The sequence below is a fragment of the Hippopotamus amphibius genome, chromosome 14, assembly GCF_030028045.1.
Source record: "Hippopotamus amphibius kiboko isolate mHipAmp2 chromosome 14, mHipAmp2.hap2, whole genome shotgun sequence".
Classification (NCBI taxonomy): Eukaryota; Metazoa; Chordata; class Mammalia; order Artiodactyla; family Hippopotamidae; genus Hippopotamus; species Hippopotamus amphibius.
The window spans coordinates 65,960,807-65,985,235 of record NC_080199.1 but is presented as its reverse complement, the minus strand read 5'-3'; the positions used below and the strand labels follow the sequence as shown (position 1 = coordinate 65,985,235).

At 34.6% G+C, this 24,429-nt stretch overlaps 1 protein-coding gene and 1 non-coding gene across 3 annotated transcripts in view; both read left to right on the top strand.

The window, feature by feature from the left end:
* The window catches only part of COG6 (component of oligomeric golgi complex 6), an 87,251-nt gene that overhangs the window by 17,666 nt on the left and 45,156 nt on the right, over positions 1 to 24,429 (top strand). For both annotated transcript variants that reach the window (XM_057707152.1, XM_057707151.1), the window contains exons 9-15: positions 3,793 to 3,921; positions 4,000 to 4,091; positions 5,614 to 5,678; positions 7,363 to 7,454; positions 8,927 to 9,044; positions 22,336 to 22,467; positions 22,802 to 22,969. In XM_057707152.1, coding sequence (XP_057563135.1) covers positions 3,793 to 3,921; positions 4,000 to 4,091; positions 5,614 to 5,678; positions 7,363 to 7,454; positions 8,927 to 9,044; positions 22,336 to 22,467; positions 22,802 to 22,969 — 796 coding nt within the window. The remainder of the gene's footprint in view (positions 1 to 3,792; positions 3,922 to 3,999; positions 4,092 to 5,613; positions 5,679 to 7,362; positions 7,455 to 8,926; positions 9,045 to 22,335; positions 22,468 to 22,801; positions 22,970 to 24,429) is intronic.
* LOC130836048 (small nucleolar RNA SNORD38) lies at positions 21,094 to 21,162 on the top strand. The gene has a single exon (XR_009049111.1). It is a non-coding gene; the product is annotated as a small nucleolar RNA SNORD38 (small nucleolar RNA).

The window sequence follows — 24,429 nt, the reverse complement described above, 5'->3', positions numbered from 1 at the left end:
AGTTTCAGAGGATTTCCTTACTCTGTTTTCTGATTGGAACATTACTTGTCCTGTAATAAGGTTCCAGAACAGAAATACGGGGACAGCTGTGTAAGATAATATCCCAGTGCTATTTACTGAGTGCTGATTGTGTGTGTAGCACAGTCCTAAGTGCGGCAGACTTAACATCAATAAAACATTGCCTTCAAATTGCTTTATTTGATAGAACCAGACATAAACAAATCCACCTTAACAAACATATTCATTGCTTTTCTGAAAGTCATGTCTCAAGTGCTTTGTGGCTCAGTAGTCTGTGGAGGGGAAGGCGGTGAACAGTAGAGAAAGTGTCCTCCGGGAAGTAGGTATAAAATGACCTCTGAAGGTTGAAAAGCATTTTCCAGGATGAAAAGGGAGAAGAGACCATCCAGGATGAGAAGGGTTGAGGGAACAGCAGGTGCAAAGGTGTGGACTGAGGAGGAAAAAGTACCTTTAGGAAATTGCAAAAGCTGGCTGTTTGGGTTCATAGCAAGAGCTGGGTCGTAATAGTCCTGCGTGTTGTGCTGGTGCCTGTGATGAGCCGATATTCACTCTTGACCACCAGCTCAGCAGAGCTTATTGACTTTGAAATTTCTTTCCCAGGTTTTTCACTGTAAAGTATTGGTATTTGATTTGAGAATCTTTAAGTACTTAAAACATTTGGTGTTTGTTTAATAACGTGTAACATGGTCCACAGATTCGTATTTGTTCACAAGGTTAATCTTTTTTAAAAAATGCCTTTGTTTTGGGCATCTGAAAAGGTCAGCTGACTTCTACCATATAAACGTTTTTTCTAAATTTTGACTCTTGATCAACACTTGGAAAGGAGCAGTGTTGCATAATGGTTGAAAAGGTGGGCTCTGAGTCAGATTTTTTGATGAACTCATGCACCTTTATAAGCTTCAGTTTCCTTGAGCTGTAAAATGAGGATAAAAATAGTGCCGATCTTGCTGGGTTGTTGTGAAGATTAAATTAGAATGTTCCCATAAGGTGTTTAGCATAATGCTTTTCTCATCACAAAATATTAGCTATTATTTTTATTTTGAAAGGAAATAAACTGGAACGTTTTCAGCTAAAGAGAAGTGTATTTAAGCCTGCATGACAGCAAGGCAGAATCTTTGAAAGACAAAGAACAGAGCTAAAATAGGCAAAGAGGCTTTTTCTCCACAGGGTACACAGGGGATGGGGGCAGTAGTGCACTGTGGAAGGTTGTAAGAAACATTTGGAGGTTGAATGGGGAAGAGGGAGGATTTTAGTACCAGTTAAGTACCGTAAGATGAATGCTAAAAAAGAGAAAATTGGCCTTTCACCTCCAGTCATCTCCTGTTTTCAAAGTGGTGGTTTCTTTAAATTTAGGGAAAACTTAGTGTATCATGTTAACCACCAGATGGCACTGTATGAGCTTGATTTAAGTGATGTGTAAATGCTTCACTGTTCATTATGGTGTCTCCAACGTGTAAGTATCATGTACAAGAAAATGTCAATTATTGAAGTCTTTGGGGAAAGTTACCATACTCAGTTTTTCTTAGGTATTATATAACTAGAATGCTAATGCATTATAAACTGTTAATAAATCAAGCACAGAAGTTTCTTCAAGAAGAAATTTATTATAAGTAGAAATGAACAAATTGATGTTATCTTCTCTTCATTGGTAAACTTTCAGCATATAAATTATTAAAGAACGTAGTAATATATGTACAATGCTGATTTTTCTTTAGTCTTTATTTGTTGCATTTCTTAGAGAAGCTCTTACATATTCTTTTATCTTTTAATTTTTTTTGACAATTTTTTTCATCTTTTAATTTGCTTTTTGACCAGAATTTTTCTTTTTCTACTATGGCTAGACATAAAAAAATGGGGATTTTAATTTTTTATTTTAGCTAGAGGCATTTTAGAATATTTACATAATTTTAACATTTGCCTTTGTAAAGCTACAGTTTCAGTTTTTGACCTTTGTTGGAAAAGAATCTGTTTTTAGTCAAAGACATTTCCTTCTGCCTCTGGGAAAAAGATGTTTCATGTCTTCAGGTATCGTTGAAGGTTCCTTTTAGCTCATGGTGTTCTTGCTTCAAATTGTATCTATTGAAGGAAGATTAGCATTAATATTAATGTTTACTTATATTTTATAGTAAACAGATTAGATTCTAGTGTTTGTCAGGCTTTTTAAATTGCCCCCCCCCCCCCATTTAAAATGCCAGTGGATTCACTGGTTTCAAATATAGCTTGTGGTCACAGTGAATAGTCTTTAGAAACAAAAGTTATATTGTTTCTGTTGATTATGCAGCCATTTGAGTCCAGAAGGTGAAGATTAGCTTTACATGTTTAAAAAGTTAAGTTTGTGAATTTTCTGTTGTCATAATGAGTCATCTGATCATAAGTCATTTCATAGAATTGATGATCATTTAAAGGGATGCATTCTTTACCCTGAACATTTGTAATTTAAGAGCATGAGAGAAAAAATAGAAATAAGCATTTTGGTTCTAATTTATTTTAAAAAATAGAAAGTGAATGCAAGGCAGTTGTGCACTTTAGCAACACTTAACTTGATACTGTATTTTCATCTTGACATATACCTGGTATGTCGCTGCAGGGAATTTCAAAACAATTTCCTTTTAACCAAAACCAAAAAACCACAGACAACCATGTTGCTAGTGAACAGTCCTTTAAAAAGGCTCAGAATTCTAAAAATTTATAGCTATTGATTACTTCACTACAATTTTATTTAAAAATATTCCCTCTTCCAGCTTTCTTATGTTAAAAAAAAATGTGGGTTTTTCATCAAATCAGTAACATGTTAAAGCAGTATAGCCTTAGAAATTCTTTTGGAAACCCTTTGGAAATTTTGGTAACTTATATTTATATGTAAGGTAATGAAATAATTCTCAACATTTAGTCTAGTAGAGTAACATTTAGGGGTTTAAAAGTTAACGGGTCTAGAATTTGCTGACATTGTACTGTGAAAATATATTTTGTTTTTTTGTGTACTTTTAAAACAGAACTTTCAGTTGGGCATTGGGTAGTGATAATGGGAAACAAAGGTTGATTCTAGTCAAAGAAACAGGTCCTCTTGGTAACTCTAAGCCATCCTATAATTTGACCCCAAATTGTTGGGTCCTCTCGTTCAAAGCTTTCCTTCCCTACAGATTCCTCAGCTGCGAAAGTTTTTTTCTTCTTTTTCCCTAACCATGATCGATAACTTGTAAATAAATGTAAAAGAAAGTTTTTGCTCTGTGTGCATAATTGGTCAGTAAATTTAAGGAACATACAATATTTTAAATATTGGAGTCAAAATAAGCCTTTAAATATGAATAGTATATTTTGGACAAATTTTGATGGTAAATTGTGATAATATATATAAATGAGAATTTTTTTAATGTAGAAGGAGAAGTCTTATATTTTGGATTGCAAAGTTCTAACAGTAACCAGCCTCTGAGGACTAGACATTAGGCCTTGTGTGTGCAGTGGAGCATCATGTTTTGGATGAGGGGGCACTGAAGCCTGAAGAGTCGAGGATTTCCACCTTGTCTTGATTTTTACTTTTACCAGATCCCCTGCTCTATCCCTTATTGCCACTGCCTCTGTTACTGATTCCAAATCCCAGCATTCTTTCTTAGGCGTAAAAAGATGTGCCTTTAGAGTGACTTATCATTATGATAAAGTTATTTCATAAGTATTTTTTGTTGTTTAAAACAGTACTGCTTGAGAGAGTTGCATGCATAGTTTGATATAACCAATAGGAAGAAAAACAGCCATTTGCTAATAACTTGTTTCTTCTAGGTATACCTTAGATGAGTTTGGTACAGCCAGAAGAAGTACAGTTGTTCGTGGATTTATTGATGCTCTTACAAGAGGGGGGCCAGGAGGTACACCTAGACCCATTGAAATGCACTCCCATGACCCTTTAAGGTATAGTAGTCAGACAGTATTGGAGTATTTGATGTTTTTCTGAAGGAAATCTTTACTGACATTTAGTTTTTTCATTAGATATGTAGGAGATATGTTGGCTTGGCTCCATCAAGCTACTGCTTCTGAAAAAGAACACCTTGAAGCTCTGTTAAAGCATGTAACTACGCAAGGTGGGTCCTCTGATTGCTACTGCTCATGCCTAGATGTAGTAAAGCACGCAGGACTTCTGTGTTTCTATTCTTATTGCTCCATATTTCTTTATGGGGATAAGCTCTTCACACTAGGTGATTCACTAAGCATCCTAATTAATCTTCCTCTCTCTAGTTTCCGCCTTTCTCTTCTAATAGACTTTCTTCTGCATCACTATCATTTTGCCCCGCAACTGATCTCATTTTTGTACTGGACCCTTGGGACCTGCCCTAGTAAGCCTGGACCCTCTGCTTCACTTTTAAGGCATCTCTGGAGTGCCTGGCTTACATTATCTCAGCCACCATCCTTTAAAGACAAAAGGTGATGGTCTCTTCATTTTATTTATGGATATAGAGGCTCAATGACTTACTTAACGTTGTTGAGCTACTACTTCTTTCATTTCTACTACCCAGCCCCTTTTTTCATTCTCATGTGACTATTTTAAAGTTTTTTGAATAATTACCTATGTACTAAATGTACCTAAATTTTGGGTCTTGATTTCAAAGAAGAAAAATGATTATTTTTGAGTTGCAAATGTCTGTTTACAGAATTTCAGATCTTCTTAGTTGTGACTACCTTAAGATGCCTGTTGCAGAAAGGGTTAGTAGATAATCAAGGTGTTCTGGTGTTGATAGGAAGTGAAGAGAAATGTTGTGACTGGTATCACTTGCCTGTTTTGAATAGTTCAGCCCCATATCACCCTGGTTCAGCATGTCATCTGCAGGAGAGGCCAGTGTGCAAATTGGTGCAGGACTTAACCTCCTCGTTTTTAACTCTTTGGAATTGAGCTTAGATTCAGCACATATGATAGGTTGGCACAAAATCTGCACTTTTTAAAGTTGTTTTTTGTTATCCCAGTTACCCGGTTTAAAATAATGTATTTCTTAAAAGATGTTACTAAAGTTTACATGAGAGGTAGCATTAAGAGGTGGTCAAAAAAATAATTGGAGTTAAATATAGGTTATTCTCTGGGAATGGCATGAATTCTTGTAAACTTCAGTCTCTTCATCTGTAAAAACAAAGGTGGTTTACAAGTAGTGCATGTCAAGTACCCAGTACAGACCTCGATAAATAGTCAATAATTAGTAAATGTCAGTTTTTCCATTAGATTGCAAGGTGTATTTTCCATCTTTATACATGCAGTTTGTGTGCTTAGCACTACTGCCTTGAATAAGGAGTATGTGAAACGAATGCCAATACGTCGTCACATCACCTTCTTCAGTTAATAAATTTCACAGTCTTTTTTTCATACATTTACTCTTTTTCACAAAGAATAATGTTCATTTCGTTAGCAATCAAATCAATTGATAGAGCTTTAGACTCAGATATTAATATAATTAGTAATGTCCTAACAGGTATTAAATGTAATAAAATATCATTAATGGCTATTTTAAATGTTTATTAATGCCATTAATTATATGTATTAGTGTTTGTTAATTTTTTGAACTTATGTGAAGCAAAGCGTAATGTGGGGAAAAAAATTTATGTTATAATTAATTGCAGGTGTTGAAGAAAATATTCAAGAAGTTGTTGGCCATATCACTGAGGGTGTGTGCAGGCCTCTAAAGGTAAAAGATTTTGTTTATATATGTTATATGGTAGCTGGTTAAATTAGTGCCTTATTCTGGTTTTAAAGAAACAGCAGCTTGAATTCAGGCTGTAATTTTGTCAGATTAACACAGTCTAGGATAATAAAACACATTTTAAAATAATCATTACCAATTTTCTATGCAAGAGGTTTTTGTATACTCAAATACATGTATTTATAAAATATCATTTTAGCAGATCACATTCGTTGCTATTATGACATACTCCAAAATCTAAATGCTTTCAAAAGCGTTTGTTTATTGAACATCTCGTGTGTATGTACCGTTCTACCAAATGCTGCAGAGATGTAAAAGAACCGGAAAGCACAGTGTCTGTGTTTAGCATCCAGTTAGAAACAAGAAGACACAATGTTAATCAGCAGTTTAAGCATAGATGTAATATAATATGTAAATAAGCACATTCAGTGTGGTTTAGATTGTCTGTTGTTTAGGGAATATAAAGTAAGGGAAAGATTAGTGAGGGATGGATTTTAATTAGAAAAGGTTCCTAGTAGTTAATCTTGAGCATATCAAGTTAATCTTGAACTAGATCTGAGATATTGCCCTGGTAGTATTATAATTGGACAAATAGGTTGGTGGTCATTCAAGATTTATCTGCTTTCCTAATTATTAACATAGTATAGAAGGAAATTAATATAGAAAGAAACTTGGTATAGTCGTTTAAAGAGAAGATGTTTTTCATTTTTTTCTTAATATTCGTTCATAGAGCAGTACCTCTTTTTTTCAATGATAATCTGTTTTTAGAAATGTAACAGCTGCTTTGCAATTTAGTACTGAACTAAATTCCATTATATGCTGGTGAAGAACGTCAAGATGACCTAATTGTATTGATTATTTCTTTTTAAAAAAATTTTTAAGAACTTTTATTGAGATATAATTGATATATAATAAAATATGTGTATTTAAAGTGTACGATTTGATATTTTTTTCTTATTAGTAATGTATATATGGCAATCCCAATCTCCCAATTCATCCCCTGCCCCCCCGCCCCCCCCACCTGCTTTCCCCCCTTGGTGTCTATATGTTTGTTCTCTATATCTATGTCTCTGTTTCTGCCTTGCAAACCAGTTGATCTGTACCATTTTTCTAGATCCCGCATATATGTGTTAATATATGCTATTTGTTTTTCTCTTTCTGACTCACTTCACTTTGTATGACAGTCTCTAGGTCCATCCATGTCTCTATAAATGTACCAATTTCGTTCCTTTTTATGGCTGAGTGATATTCCATTGTACCACATGTACCACATCTTTATCCAGTCATCTGTTGATGGACATTTAGGTTGCTTCCATGACCTGGCTATTGTAAATAGTGCTGCAGTGAACATTGGGGTGCATGTGTCTTTTTGAATTATGGTTTTCTCTGGGTATATGCCCAGTATGTATTGATTTTTTTTGATGACAATTGCCTTAAATCAAATTCTGTAGGTAATGGATCATTTTTTTTGGTAGAGTATAACTGTGCTAAAGTTTTTGTGTTGTGTTACCATCCTTTATGATTTAATATTCAGAAATTCTTTAGAAGGAATTTTGTGATTTCTGTAATAATGAGTTAATCTTTTAAATGCTTTTCATACCGCATGTGATTAATGAGGAGAAGTTACACTTTTAAGAAATGTTTAATTTTTTCTCATGTGTTTTAATAGGTTCGAATTGAACAAGTAATAGTTGCTGAACCTGGGGCAGTTTTATTATATAAAATTTCTAACCTCCTCAAATTTTATCATCATACAATCAGGTAAGTGGAATGGTTAAATGTGCTTGTTAAATCCCATGTGATACCTCATTTCATTTAGAACCCAGTGTAATATTTTTTGTTTGTATTCTGTTTGCATGACTAAGTGTAAGTGTAGAACCTCCACACCATTATGAATCATTATATGCATTTTATACATGCTGTACTTTGAGTTCCATCATTTCCTTTTCCCTTTCTTCTCCAAGCATAACTACATACATGCATACACATTTGTACACACACAACTTATGTAGAAGTGTAAGTCTGTAATATAAGTATTTTTTGAGTCCTCCTGCATTAGCAAAAGAGATTCATGGCACCTAAAGCAACTATTTATTATACTCAGAATAGGGCATAATTAGTAAAATGTTCTGGATCTTTACATAAATTCTTCTTTAACATTTAGTTTTCCAATAGTGATGAAACAGAACCATAGCTTTATCTCCTGTAAGTAATAGCTGTCTTATCTTCTCTAAATAAAAGTGACTTTATCTGAATAGGAATCATTTGTCTTATCTATAAAATATGATCTTTGACTCCAAAATTTGCATTCATTTTCACCTTGCAAATATCTTTTGGTGGTTGGTGCACATACACTTGAGCTTTATTGTAGATGTAATTATAAGACCATGTTATATGTGTAGCTGTGTTAAAAGTGTTTTTCCAAGCTATGTTTTTGATAGTTTTCATATTAGGCTGTTAAAAAATGATTTAAAATTATTTTTGGTCAAGGATGCCAGTATCAGGAACAGAAAAATCACTTCCAGTACATGAATAGGAGAATAAAATGAGAGTTGTTTTATGTGCCTGCTTGTCTTACCTTCTGCCAAAAATGAGAAATCCCACTGGATAAGTCTGAGAAATCCCACTGGATAAGTCTAAGAAATATCCTTGTAATAGTAAATTGAAAATTATGGAATGTATAATAATTATTTAAAAATGCTATCAGATTTTTCATAATTAGTCTAAATATATTGCTATTTAGGCAGCTGTATAAAAATTGAAAAACTATAATTTATAGGTATGTTATTGATATGGTATAATAGTTTTAATGAAAAAAAAACCCTCAGTATTAATAAAATTTATTTTTCTCAATAGAGCTATTGATGGAATGGCTCCCTTAAAATTAAAATCAGATCTTCTTGGATAATCAAAACATGCATTTACTGTAATAGAGGAAAAATAGAGACATGGGTTTGCATATTATAAGTGTGTGTTCTAACCCACTGCTTTTCTAAGAGATTGTGAAATATTTGAAACACTGTAGTTTGTTTTCATTTGTTCACGACCTAACTTAAAAGGAAAAAAATAACACTTCATTTTTATATGAAACTAGAATAATTGTTTTTAATTCACAGGTTATATTCGATATAAAAACTTTTATTTAAAGCTAGATCTTTTTAAAGAATTCTACTCAGTTAAAGAGCTGGATTGTTTTGGCCTGTTTTGCAACCTGAAATATTCTTTGCTTTTAGTGGCATTGTTGGAAATAGTGCAACTACATTATTGACTACCATTGAAGAAATGCATTTGCTGAGCAAAAAAATATTCTTCAATAGCTTGAGTCTTCATGCCAGTAAATTAATGGACAAGGTACGTTTGAAGAATGCAATTCTTAAACTGTGAATATGAGTCTTTCACATTTAAAAATGTTGTTTTACTGTTCTTACATTGGTGACATTTTTTCTTCCCATTCCACTCAGTGTTCTTTTGAGTTCTTCCTATGAACAGTAAAATTCATTTTGAGGTGGCTTACTGGATCTAGGCTTATAGTCTGTTCCTGGAACAGTAAAACTTTAAGTCATAATTGTTGATAGAATCTCAAGCCCTAGTTTCACTGCCATTTTTCAATAACCAAAAATTTGTGATTAAAGCAGGCTTACCATATTCAATAAGTCAGGGCTAAAATGTCATTACAGATTGGAAAACTTGAACTTTTTTTTTTTTAAATTATTTTTAAGCTCTTTATTGGAATATAATTGCTTTACACTCTTGTACCAGCTTTTGAGGTACACCAAAGTGAATCAGCTATATTTATACATATATCCCCATATCCCCTCCCTCCCGCGACTCCCTCCCACCCTCCCTGTCCTGGTCCTCTAAGGCAAAATGTTTTTTCTAAACAGCATACTTATATTTTTGCACTCATGGTCCAGCTTTGTCCTTATGAAATTTATGTTCCTTTGAGTTATATATCATAATTAATTATGAAAACAAGGGTTTCCTAGGTTGCACAGTGGTTAGGAATCCGCCTGCCAATGCAGGGGACACGGGTTCGGGCCCTGCTCCGGGAAGATCCCACATGCTGCAGGGCAACTAAGCCCGTGCGCCACAACTGTTGAGCCTGCACTCTAGAGCCCGTGAGCCACAACTATTGAGCCCATGTGCTGCAACTACTGAAGCCCATGTGCCTGTGCTCTGCAACAAGAGAAGCCACAGCAATGAGGAGCCCGCACACCACAATGAAGAGTAGCCCACTCTCACTGCAACTAAAGAAAGCCCGCGCACAGCAAAAAAAGACCCAACACAGCCAATAAAATAAATAAATTTATTAAAAAAAAAAAAAGAGAAAACAAACAAGATAACAAACTCCCACAAAAACAAACAACAAAAACCCAGAAGAGTTCTGTGAGAGCTAATATTTTAAATTGAGCATTGTGTTGTGCAGCAGTAAATTGGAAAGACATTAAGGCATGGGTTTATAATGATCAAATCCTTCTTTGTTTTTATTTTATTATTAAGGACTCAGGTTTTTAAAGAATGCATCACAATCACCATTCTGGCTTTTTTTTTTTTTAATTGCTCTTATCTAATAGCCTGGTTATATTAGACACAGGTTTGTGTATAGTGTGAAACAGTCAGTAGCAATCCAATCCAGAGTAGCTGGTCAGTCTTTACATTCCCAAGCTTAGAGCATCCTTAATAAGAGTCTGCTTTCTGACCCCCATGCAAGACTCAAATTTTTTTGGTAAAGCAGCATGAATTTGTGGAGCCTGGAGTATTTCCCTTACATGTTTTCCTCAATCACCAGAAGTTTACTAACAGTCAATCAATTCTCATTATAGGTATGTTTATATGAGTTCTTATTTAGACAGAATTTTTCTAAAACTCATACATGGTACATATTTTGAACGTGAACAAACATGCTTGCTAACGAGAGTACGCAGGCAAACAATCAAGGTCTCTTGGTCTCAGGTTGCTTTTCCTTTCATGGAAAATAGTCTAATAAATCAGTGATGAATACAGAATACAAGTTTTATGAAAGATGTGCCCAAGGTGCTATGTTAGCACAATAAAGAGAGTATATATAATAACATACATATACAGAGAGGGAGCTTTCCAGAGAAGGAGTTACAAGAATTGAACTTGAAGGACATAGGGGATTAGATAGGTGACAGAAGGGTGGCTAGAGGTCATCCTAAGTAGAGCAAACAAATGGAATGTGCAAGCTGTGGGTCATCAATAAACAGATTTTTCATTTGTTAAAAACTCCTTGGAAAGTGATGTGGCATGTAGATAGGAGAGAGGCCAGGTTGCAGACAGGATATTTAAGGGATTATCAAAGTAGTTTTTATGAAAATACATACTCTAAGGAAGAGCCACAAGGGGACAGATTCTTAGGGGTGAAGGTAAACTTTCAAAAGTTGGTGACTGATTAAACGTGGTTAAGTGAGAGGGAAGAGTTCTTACCAACCTGGAAGTATTGATACTAATCACATGTATCTGGAATAGAGAGAAAGTGTAAAATCTGGGGGATAGGGACTTCCTAGGTGGCACAGTGGTAAGGAATCCGCCTGCCAATGCAGGGGACATGGGTTCGAGCCCTGCTCTGGGAAGATTCCACATGCCACGGAGCAACTAAGCCCGTGCACCACAACTGTTGAGCCTGTGCTCTAGAGCCCGTGAGCCACAACTATTGAGCCCATGTGCCACAACTGTTGAAGCCCCCGTGCCTAGGGCCTGTGCTCCACAACAAGAGAAGCCACTACAGTGAGGAGCCTGCGCACCACAATGAAGAGTAGCCCTCGCTCACAGCAACTAGAGAAAACCCGTGTGCAGCAATGAAGATCCAACGCAGCCAATAAATTAAATAAATAAATAAATTTATAAAATCTAGGGGATAAAGATGATGATATTGTCTAAGTTAGACAAGAAACAGGTGGGATATCCTTCTGCAATCAGTGTGATCTGATTGTAGATCAGAGTTGTATATTTGGATTTATGGAGTTTTGCGTGTAAAAGATAGTTGAATCCATGGGTTTGTCTGAGGTCGCTAGGAATCATGTTTAATAAGAGTAGAGCTTCCAGGACACACAGTCTTGAGAAACAGTGATATTTAAGAAAAGAAAAGAAGCCCAGCCATGGCAGGATGCTGAGGAAGGGTGATTGGAGAGGCAGGAGAAAAATGAGAAGAGGGTTTTATCAGAAAAGCCAAGAGAATACAGTTTCAAGAAGGAGGGCATGGTTGATGACAGATACTGTATGACGAATTCTAGTAAAACAAGGACAGCACGTTTGTTATCTCTGTCAGTATATAGATGATCCATGACTTACTGAGGACAGTTTTCTCCATGTGGTGGGGACAAGAGCCAAAGTGCAGTATGGAAAAGCACATGAGCATGTCACCCAAAGCTTTACCAATTGGAAAACATATGGGCTAAAAGCTGAAAATAAAATGTAGTAGGCATTCTTATTATGAACTTTGAAAGAGGATAATAAAGCAAAATGGTGAAAGGAAAGATGGAAGTACATTTCTATGATAAATTAGACAACAGAAAAACAAAATTGATTATTTGTTGAAAAGATCAACAAATTGACAACCTTCTAGCAATTCTTTAACCAAGGAAAAAACAAAATTTAAAATTATAATATCAGAATTAGAGATAATAACCAGAAAGGATTAAAACTTATTAGAGAATACCATATTAAAATATATAAATTTTATTCTGAAATATATAGAAAGAATGATTTTAAGAAAATACAAATTGACAGAAAATGATTCAAAATGAGGTAGAAAACTTGAATACACCGAGGGATGAAAACATCATGATTAACATAGAAGCACTAGTGACTGTTTAAGTCAAGAAAGAACAAGAAAAGAATATTTGCCAATAACACGTTTAAATGATAGAAAGTCCAGATAAAGAAATGACAGATATAAATATTTTAAAGGAGGAAATATTAGATTATTTGTGGATGCTGTGATTGTACTTCAGAAACCCAATAGAATTAATTGGAAAGTTGTCGAACTAGTAAATAGATTCAGAAAGGTAATTAGTGACAAGATCCATACATAAAGATAAATAATTTTCAGGGAAGATGGCAAAGTAGGAAGCATCAGGAATCTGTCTCCCCACCTAGACAATAGTTGCACTGGCATTTGTCTAATGGAACTTGGGAGTCTATTGAAGAATTGCAGTTTCTAGAGGAAGGCTTGAATAGTAAAATTGCAATAAATTTTGGTCAACTTCAACTCTTAGCACAGTTACAACTACCCATCTTCCATCCCCATTGCTGTGGCAGGCAGTTGTACACTTGAGCACCTTGCACACAGCTTGTAGAGCCAGGGTGGACAAGAAGCACCCTGTCCTGCAAACCTCTGGGGTCTGTGCTCTCGTCACAGAGTTGCAAAGAGGAGGGTGGCCATTATTTTTGCACCTCCCCATTGTGGCAGACACCTCCTCCTCTGGCTACAGTGACTTCCTGGGGATTTCAAAGGCTAGTGTATTTTGTTCAACTCCCTTAATTTTTTTCTTTTTCTCATTTTGGGAGTCAGACATTAAAGACTAGGACATTCAAAAGCAGCTGTATATACGAGGAAAATTAGAAAGTAACCACATGTTCAGGGAAAGAAGCAGGCTCAGAAAGACCTGAGAAGAACTCATTTTACACCTCAGCCTGATCCTTGGCACAGAGATAGCCTGCAACAATGTTTTTTTAAAAACCCAAAGTAGTAACAGAAAATGGCACCTTCTGGAGATGGGAGAGAATCTCATTTCCAGGGTTAGCAAATTATTACATTCAGATGTTGCTTTCAGCAATAAATCACAGGGCCCACAAAGAAACAGGAAAATATGGCTCATTCAAAGGAAAAAAAATTAGTAGAAACTGTTCCTGAAAAAGACCAGATGGCATATCTACTAGACAAAGACTTTAAAAAAGTCATATTAAAGATGAGTTCAGAGGACAAACAGTGTATGGACAGAATGGAAATATCTATTAGAGTTAGGAAAATCTCAGAAGAAGCCAAAAAGAAATTCTGGAGTTGAAAAGTATAATAACTAGTAAACCAAATGAGGAAGCCTTTAAAAAAGACTGTATAGCATGATCTACTGGGATTTATTCCTGGAATGCAGAGTAGTTCAGCATATGAAAGTCAGTCAGTATAATTACCACATTAACAGAACAAAGGGGAAAAAAATCACATCATCTCAATTGAGGCAGAAAAAGCTTTTGACAAAATTCAACACTTTTGTCATAAAAACACTCAAACTAGGAATAGAGGGAAACTACTGCAACATAATAAATGCCATATATGAAAATCCCACAGCTAACATCATATTCAATAGTGTAAGACTTAAAGCTTTTCCTTTAAGATCAGGAACAAGTGAAGGATGCCCAGTTTTGCCACTTCTATTCAACATAGTGCAGGCGTTACCTCATTTTATTGTGCTTCTCTTTATTGCGCTTTGCAGATACTGTGTTTTTGTTTTTGTTTTTTTTGTTTATTTTTTTACAAATTGATGTTTTGTGGCAACCCTGTATTGAGCAAGTCTGTTGGTGCCATTTTCCAACAGCATTTGCTCATTTCATGTCTCTGTCACATTTTGTTAGTTCTCACAATATTTCCCACTTTTCATTATTATTTGTTATGGTGTTCTGCAATCAATGATCTTTAATGTTATTATAATTGGTTTTTTTTGCTTTGTATTTTAAAATTGTATATACATTGTTTTTTTAGACATGATGCCATTGCACTCTTAAAAGACTAAAGTGTAGTTTAAACCTTTTACATATGCTGAGAAACCACAAAATTTGGCCTCCAGCATAGGCGAAGCCCTCCATGATGCCCAGCAATCCTGCATGTCCTCAGGCAGCCCCTCATATTTAACTTCCTTTCACCTGTTTTCTCAAATCTACCATACTGCCTCCTGCCAGAAGTGCCAGAGTTTGCAAAATTAGATAGTAGGCATTTTAAAATGTCTTTGCCAATATGATGAAGAAAAAGTGCTGCTGTTGTTTTTTTTGCCATTTAGATTTCAATTTTTCTAGTGAGAACGAACATTTTAAAATACGTTTATTGGGTGTTTGTGAACTTTCTCATGTCCTTTGCCATTTTCCTACTAGGTTGTATCTTGTTATTTTCTGATTTTTTTACACATTAAGAGTATTATCTATCATATATGTTATAAATCTTTTCTCCACGTCATCATTTACTTTTTAATTTTGCCTGTAGTATTTTCTGATGTCACTTTTAATGTTTACATAGTAAAATCTAACTTTTTTTTTTCTTTATTTCTCCTTTGGGAACATACCATAAAACATACTTCAAAAACTTTCCCACAAGAAAATACATGTAGAATTATTATGTGCTAAAGTTAGCATCTGTCAGTAGGAATGTGTTAGATTATTTAATAAATTCATTTAAATGTATGTTCTTAGGTCTTTCTGTAGTTTCAATCAAATTTTTAATCTACCTGAAGTTTATTTTTGTTCATGCTGGGAAGGATCATATTTATTTTTCCCAAATGGTTATCCATTTATTTTATTTTCACTCAGAAAACCCACTAAGTTCTTAAATACTTTATTTCTCTTATAAAGTTAAAATGAAAGTTGCAGGAAAATATAATGGCTAATAAAAGGCAAGTTTCAAGCATGGCATCTTCCAGTTAAAACCCAGAATATGATAGGATAAAAACAGGGAAAGAAAGAATTGTAATTTGGATGCATTAAGTACCAGTTAATACTGCAGCCTGTGTGGGTTTATAGCTGTGAATTGGTTCTGGGTGTTGTTATTATTTATTGCTGTCATTATCATCAATCATTGTGCCCTGAAATGTTTTTCCAAGATACGAATTGGGTCATATTTAGGGATATTTTAACATTAAATTGAGATTGGAATATGACACTGTTGTTTACACCTATGTGTTGCTTATATACACAACCATTTCAGGTTTCTTTCAGGAATTATCTTCCATTCACCAAATTTTAATGTTCCATATTTTTTGTTAATTATATCTTTGTCTTATTCTGCCTCTTGTAAACCATTCATCTCTTATGAGAAGATTCTAGCCTTATGAGGAAAACAACACTTACTGCAGAATGGCCTTCATTAGCAAAGCACCCAAGTGGAAATTTTTGTTAGTAGAATTTTAAGTGGGTAGTAAAATTGTTAGGAAGAATAGCTTTTAAAATAAAAGGTATAACTAGAGATGAACTCTTTTCATGATTCCTTCTGTGCTTTTAAAAAGACATATCTGGGAACTAATTCTTTAGTATGAAAAAAGAAAATTCAAGGACATTATTTTATTGAAGGATGTACCTTTTCCCTAACAAAGGGTTTGAAGCACTTGAGTATTCAAGTATGTGTACTCCCTTCCTTATCAGGCTCTCCTGAAACATCCATAACTGTGAATCTAGCAAAGTCCAAAGGGAACATGTATCTATACTACAGAAGATACAATGTCATATCCATTTTAGCTAGAGAGACATTTTCTAAAATTCTTTTCACTATAGTAATAGTACAATTCTAATTTAAAAGGTATGGTATGTCCTAAATGAAACCCATATCAAATTAATAGTAGGCAGGATTGATTTGACCAGCTCTCTGAAAAAAAACCCTGAGTGGTCCTTTAAGTTCTGATTTAAATTCTAGGATATCATTGCTGTTTAGAATCTCTTTTTTTTACTGTTCAAATTGTAGTACTTGGACCAGCAGCTTGGGCATCACCTAGGAGTTTATTAGTTTAGCTGAAATTAAAAATCACAGGCCCCACACCAGACCTACTGAATCAGAATGTGCATTTTAACCAGGCTTCCTGGTCATTCACATGCATGTTAAAGTTTGAGAAGTGCTTTTTTTAGATGAATATTTTGAGTTTTACATTATTCTTTGCAAATTATTCTACTAGGAAAAACAGTGTTTTCAACCAGAATGCTTTTTAGATTTTAAGTAAAGCATGTAAAATAAAAAGTTGTAATTATTTGAAGGTATATCAAACAAATGTTAGTTTGCACTCAGATTTATCTAGAATAATTTTATTGACTTAAATTTAATTCCATAAATAAGTAAGGTGAGAGGATACTTTTGGAGGTAATGGATATGGTTTGTGGCATAGAGTGTGGTGATGGTTTCATGGGTATGCTACCAAGCAGGGGCTCATATGCCTGCAGTGCTGGAAAGCCAAACTCTGACAGTGGATGTTTGCAGCAAAGTAAGGATTTATTTGCAGGTTGCCAAGCAAGGAGAATGGGCAGGCAAGAGTTTTTAAGGACAGTGTTGGGGGAGAAGGTCCTAGGATGCGTGGTCAGCTTGTGGACCTTCTGATTGGTTGGTGGTAAGGTAACACGGTGATGTTTTGGGAATCTTAACCTTTTGGTTTCAACCACTCTGGGGTCTAGTGCTTGTAGTCAGCAGATAGTCACCATCCTCCAGCTGGATGGGGGTCTTAGTTTCTCCAGAACAACTCAGATTGTTATCCATTCCCTTCAGAAGGAACTAGGAGTCTTGTGACTCTTTTATTCTAGTCATGAACTGCTTGAGTCTGCTCTTTGGAACTCAGGGAAAGCTTAGGAGACTAAAGCCTTTTGTTCTGCAAACAAGTAATGGGGGACACGGAGGGGCTTTTATATCTGGGAAGGCCCCACAGGGTCCTGCTTGGTTTCAGTCTCCCCTTTTCTTTGATACTTCAATCCTGAGAGGAACAGGGGCAGGACAAGAAAGAGAGTAAAGCTTTGGATAAAGAGGTTATTCATAAACCCTGCAAAGGAACTCGGTTTTAGGGAGACTTGGTTTTAGGTATGTAGTTACCTCTAAATTCATCAAGTTGTATGCATTAAATATTTACAGCTTTTTGTATGTCAATCATACCTCAATAAAGTGGTTTTAAAAAAAAACCCACTGTAGTTCCATTTACTGTCACTTACTAGAACATGTGTGTATTTAAATAGAGTGAAGGAGTCTGTATATAAAATGAAGCAGTTAGTTTAAAAAGAGGGTTTTTGTTTGTTTGGTGTTGATTTTGTTTTTTGAAAGCACATGGGTGAGTGGCCTTCTAAGAAGCTACAGTACAGAAAATTGGAGGACCTTAAATGGAAGATATTTCAAAGAATAAAAGTTGGCTGTGGAATGAGGTTGTAGAAACAGCTTTTGGAACTTTTATGGTGCAACCTTTTCATTTTCCTCTAATAAAGTCAGAGCACGTATCTACAAAGGGGAAAAAATGTCATCGTAAACAGTCACAGGAAGAATGAGAACTCTGTTCAGTGTTATAGCTCTATTTTTTTCTAAAAAGGTTCTCATATACAGAATATGAAGTTTTCAGTAGACCAAATGCTTTTAAATGTAATGTCTTTCTTTATATGTCAACTTTATTAGTTGGGAAATGTAGAGAAAAGTTATGAATGTATCTTTCATAAAGTTATTTTGTGCATTATAATTGTTAATATTATTATTAATCACTTGAATTTTGGATATTATAAAACCTTGTGGATTCTCAATATTTATCTAATATAAACAAAAAAGATTAAATGAACTTTTTAAATTTTTATTGTTTAATTTTTTTCTTCAGATCTTTATTGGAGTATAATTGCTTTACAATGTTGTGTTAGTTTCTGCTGTACAACAAAGTGAATCAGCTGTATTTATACATATATCCCCGTATCCCCTCCCTCTTAAGCCTCCCTCCCACCCCTCTAGGTCATCACCAAGCATTGAGTTGATCTCCCTTAAATGAACTTTCAGTGTAAATGGAGATAAAACTTACAGTATAAAAATCTTAAGTTCATTGAATTTTTGTATTTGTGTACGTTCATTAATCATCACCCAGCTCAAAATATAAAACATAAAACATATCCAGCACCTCAGAAAGCTTCTTTATGCTCTCTCCGCAGTCAAAACTCCCCCAGAGTTAACCACCATCTGACTTCTATTTCCTATTTTTGTGTGCTCTTGAGAGTCACATAAGTAAATTCAGACAGTTGAACTCTTTTGGGTCTGACTTCTTTCATTTGGTATTATGTCTGTAAGATTCACCCATGTTGTGTTGAGCAGTAGTTCATTTTTTTAACCATTGTGTAATAATTCTATATAAGTAGAATTATATAAATTTATAATTATATAAATTACATAAATTATATATAAATAGAATTCTATAAACTTACTACAATTTATTGATAGACATCTGTATTGTTTCTATATCTTAGATATTGTAAATAAAGCTCCTGTGAATATTCTAGTACATGTCTTTTGGTGGACATAAGTTTTCATTTCTCTTGTGTGTATACACAGTAATGGAATATCTGGGTCGATAGCTTTCATAGCTTCTGCCAGGCATTTTGCAAAGTGGTTGTACCAGTTTGCTCCACTAGAAATGTGAGGGAATTTGAGTTGCTCCACATCTACCCAGTACTTGATACTGTTAGTCTTTAATTTTAGCGCTTGTGGAAGTTGTGTGGTGGTACTTCCTTTGTGATTTGTACTTTTCTGAAGACTAATGATGATGAACAGTTTTCGTGTGTTTATTGACTGCTGAATGTATTCTTGTGTTAACCATCATCCATCAGTTTAACAGCGTCCTAGATATCTTTTTTAAATTGGATGAATGGGTGAAAATACTTTTATAAAGATGACTTCATATTTTGGAGTTTTTCTAAGTTCACTTTATTTGAATTTAATAGAAAAAAGGAAACAAAACTGAAGGAGGTATCAAACTTGACATCACTATTTCTTCACCACGAGAGATACTTTTCCCTTCTGTTTTGTCAGTTTGGCTTCGTGTATTTTTTGGCTCTGTTCTTAGATGCATGTATGTTTATAGTTGTTACATCTTTATAATAAACATAAAATGTCCTCCTTTCTAGCAGCAGTGTTTGTCTTAAAGTCTTTTTTGTCTGAAATTAGTATAGCTACTCTAGCACTCTTTTGGTTATTGTTTGCAAGATCTATCTTTTTTTGTCCTTTTACTTTCCGTCTATTTTTGTCTTTAAAGTGTGTTTCTTGAATACAGAGTATAGTTGGGTCATGTATTTCTTTTTTATTTTATCCATCTACCAGACTCTGCTTTTTTGGTTAGCATGTTTACATTTAATTTAATTGCTGATAGAGTAGAATTTGTCTGCCATTTTGCACCATGTTTTTGTGTGTGCTGTTTTTTATTTCTCTGTCCCTAAATTACTGCCTTCTTTAATATTAAGTAAATATTTTCTAGTACACTAATTCTCTTATTGTTTATGTAAATATATGTGTGTATATGTGTGTAGTTAGTTATTTTCTTAGTGGTGCTCTGGGAATAATAATTAACATCTTAATTTTTAATAATCTTGCTAGTTTGGATCATAACAACTTACTTTCAATAGTGTACTAAAGCTTCGCTCCCATATAGCCCCATTTTCTTCTTCCTTTGTGATATTGTTGTTACAAATTACGCCTTTCTGTATTGTGTGCTTGTCAACATAGAGTTAAAATGATTGCTTCATGCAGTTGTCTTTTAAATCCAGAAAAAAAGAAGTTATAAGCAGAAAGTACATTAAACTTTTATATTTACTGATGTCAGAAACTTGACTGATGTTCTATATTCATGCAAATTTGAGTTACTGTCTAGCGTCCCTTCATTTTAGCCTGAAGGATTCCCTTTAATATTTCTTATAGAGCAGGTTAGCTAGTAAAGAAGTTTTGGTTTTGTTTATTGGGAATGTCTTAATTTCTTCTTCTTTTCTTGCAGAGTAGTTTTGTTGCATATGGAATTCTTGGTTGACAGTATATTTCTTTCAGTCCTTGAATGTATCATCCAGTGCCTCTGGTCTCTATGTTTTCTAATGAAAAATTAACTGTTAAGCTTATTGAGAATCACCTGTTCAGAATGAGTTACTCTCTTGTTGACTTCAAGATTCTCTCTTTGTCTTTTGACAGCTTGGTATGATGTGTCTCTGTGGATCTATTTAAGTTTATTTTGCTTGGATGTTTAGATTAATTTTTTAAATCAAATTTGCTAAGTCTTCTGCCACTGTTTATTCATATATGCTTTTTGCACGCCCTCTGTTTTCCTCCTTCTGAGATCCCCATTGTACCCACATTGTTGATGGTGTCCCATAGGTCTCTGAGGCTCTGTTAATTTTCTTTCATTCTTTTTTCCTTCTGTTCTTCAGACTAGTTAGTTGACCTATCTTCAAGTTCACTGATTATTTATTCTGCCTGTTTAGATCTCCTGTTGATTCCGTGTAGTGAATTTTTCATTACAGTTATTGTAATTACATTTCTATTTGGTTATTTTGTTTGTTTGTTTTTTGTTTCTTTTTACTATTTCTGTCTCTTTAGTGATATTTTCTATTTTGTAAGATATTTTCTCATACTTTCCTTTAGTTCATTAACATAGTTTCCTTTAGTTTTTGAGCATATTTAAAAGAGCTGATTTAAAGTCTGCTGTGTCAGTGATGAAAACTTTGTCCATTTCTGCTACTGACTTTAAGTGACAATAAAGTATATCTGAGGAGACAGTAGGGAAAAAAAATAAAGTCTTTGGCTAGTATTCCCAACATCTGGGCTTCCTCGGGGTTGCTATTGATCGTTTTTTCTGTAAATGATCATGCTTTTTTGTTTGTTGGCATGTCTCATATAATTTTTGTTTTTGTTGCTTTTGTGAAGGAGGGAGGATTTTCAGAAGTCCATACTTGGCCATTCCTGCTGATGTCATTGATATATTAACTTTTATACATGAAACATCCTTAATATAAATCCTGATATTACAAAATTCTTACGCCTTTCTGTCTACCTGACATGAGTGTGGTGTTACATGGATTTCTAAGTACCAGGTTTTGTTTCATTTACAAAATCTGATTATATTGTATTATAAGCACTTTGAAAAATGTTTTGAAAAAATTCACAGGCACCTCTTCTTGGAAATGGTGATGCCGTCAAGCAGGGAGGATGAGCTTAGCTGGTTAATAAGTGTCAGAGACTCTACTCATTGCTGGAGATGGAACAGTCCCATTTAATCCCTACAGAACCCCTCTGAGAATTTAAATAACTTTTCCAAGGTCACATACCTAGTAATTGCTGGTTACAAAATGTAAAATTAATCTCTTTAACTGTAGAATTCAAGATTTTAGTGGCAGTATTGTATTGTTTCTTTGAAGTGTGTGGCCCTGTGAAGTGAAAACCACCTGGGGTACTTGTTGAAAAATAGATTTCTAGACCCTGAACCTATACATATTGAGCCACAATATCTGAGATTGGGGCATGAGGGAGAGTGATGATTCTCAGTAAGAGTGTAGTTGGGGAAGTGCTGGTCTCTGAATGACTTTTTTCTTAAGACTTGGGCTAAAAAACAAAACAACAGGCCATTTCAAATCCATATGAAAATACATTTCTACAATTCAAAGACTGCTAAGTTTCCTCATAATTTTTTCAGTTAAAGTACAAATTCTGCACTTCTGATTGTGGTATATTAATTCTCAGATAATCTAACAAAAAACTTTTGAGTCACTTTCTATGCTGATTTTGATTAGTATGATAAAAAATATGCTATTGATGGATTGTAGATTTTGTGATGTGTCAGCCAAGCTTTACATGTTTCATAGGAATTATTTTACTGTGAATTGGCATTTATTTAGACACTAAAATTTAGTAGAAAAATATAAGCAGTGGATAAGTCATCTTTTATTTTAGGTAGAACTCCCACCACCTGATCTGGGACCAAGTTCTGCATTAAATCAGACACTCATGTTGTTGCGTGAAGTCTTGGCATCTCGTGATTCTTCAGTTGTACCGTTAGATGCCCGTCAAGCCGATTTTGTGCAGGTATGTTGTAGATTCATTTTTAATGATCTTATTGTTCCTCTATTGTACATTCTGTTGAAATTCTGGCATTTTATAACCCATGTATCTTGACAATCCTCATTGCTTTTTCCTTCGAATATTAAACCAGTTCCCTTTTATTTAAAAAGTATACATTCAGTGATGCTTGTTTTAAAAACTATTACAGTTATTGTACCATTTAATCTTTTTCTTACATGCTTCTGTAAGTTGGCTCTCTCCCCATTAGTTTGGCATTCATTCTGAAGTGCCATTAATGCAGACCTGTATCACTGGTCAGGAAATAAAGAATACATTTAATTTTATTTTTCATTTATAGGTTTTATCATGTGTCTTGGATCCTCTCCTCCAGATGTGTACTGTATCAGCCAGCAACTTAGGCACGGCTGACATGGCCACTTTCATGGTCAATTCACTATATATGATGAAGACAACATTAGCTCTCTTTGAATTCACCGACAGACGTCTGGAAATGCTACAGTTCCAGGTTAATTTAGCCATAAAATGACTGCTCACTGTGATGAAATCTTTTTTCTATACATGATCTCAGTTACCGGCTTTAAGCTAATTTCAGTGACCTGATTTGTGTGACTCCCTTGTTATAGTCTGATAAAACTCCCCGCCCCCATGCATATTCAGTATTTTAGTTTCGTTTTGGAGAAGCCAGAATATGTGACGGGTAAGATATTTTATTTAAGCCATAGTATGTGGTGGTTGAACGGAGCTTTTCTGACTAATTCGAGCCGTTATTCTGTATGCAGATTTCAGTTTCCGAACTGTGAATAATGTGCTACATTTTTCAAGCTGTGTAGCTAGTGCAGAAGGTGTTGCAGAGGACAGATATATTTTTATCTGTGTGTAAAGCAGTGTTAGGCACAACATTACACTTTGTTATACCAATCATTCCTGTCCTATAAGCCAAATGGTGTCCCTTAAGAGTCACAACAAAGCCATTTATAAAATTTACCAGATACTTAGCTTCTGATTTTGAAATAGTGATTTTTGGTAGATAAAATGTTTAAAACAAAAAAACTCTGAATCTTCCTTGTTATCACAAGCATATAAACAGTTTGGCAGTGGCTACAGTAAAAATTTGTCATGTTGAGTTTTTCTAAGGAATGAGTTTTGAGACCTCTAAATTTGTCATATTTTCTAGTTTCTAATTCTTTCTTTTAAAAGAACTATAATGAAGCATGATTAACTTTTCTTCCTTGCATAATTGTTTATTTTATGTATAATTAGTAGAACTTTTGAAAAAAATTCATTAGTTTTTAGTGTTTATCAATAATTCAACCACAAGCTCTGCCATTTGTCTAAATCTCTTCTCAAGATGTGCACACATATAAGTTGTCCAAAAATCTGTTTTATCACCAATTATCTTTGTTTCTTAAATATTCCAAAGTCACTTTTTGCATTCCACAAGGACGAGCTCCACCATGTACGTGCTTATTAAGCCTGCGTCATGCTTGCTGATGGGCTGGTGGCCAGTGCTGGTCACACAGACCAGCCCAGAGTCAGTGTGGAGAGGACTGGGCAAGGATGTGAATTCTGGAAGGCATGGCCCCCACAGTAATAGTTTTCCTTGTCATGTAAAAGATTCTTGATTTTCAGGTCTTTTCTATCAATAGTCTATTAATTTTCTTCTACGCCTACTTCTTCCAGTGGTTCAAGTAGGAAATCTAAGCTAGTCTGATTCTCTCTTGTTTGTGATAACCTATTTTATTCGTGTGGAAGCTTATAAGGATTTTCCTTTGAGTTCAGATATTTCCTCAGTGTATTTTTTGGTATGTCTCTTTCTCTGTTATTTCCGTCTTGGTAGACTACCCATCAGGTGGTCTCCTTCTGTGGCTTCTGCCCCCATTAGCGTTTGCAGAGCCTTCTCAGTCTGAAGAGTCAACTCTTTTTTTTTTTTTTTTTTTTGCTCAATAAAGTTTTTTATCTTTAATT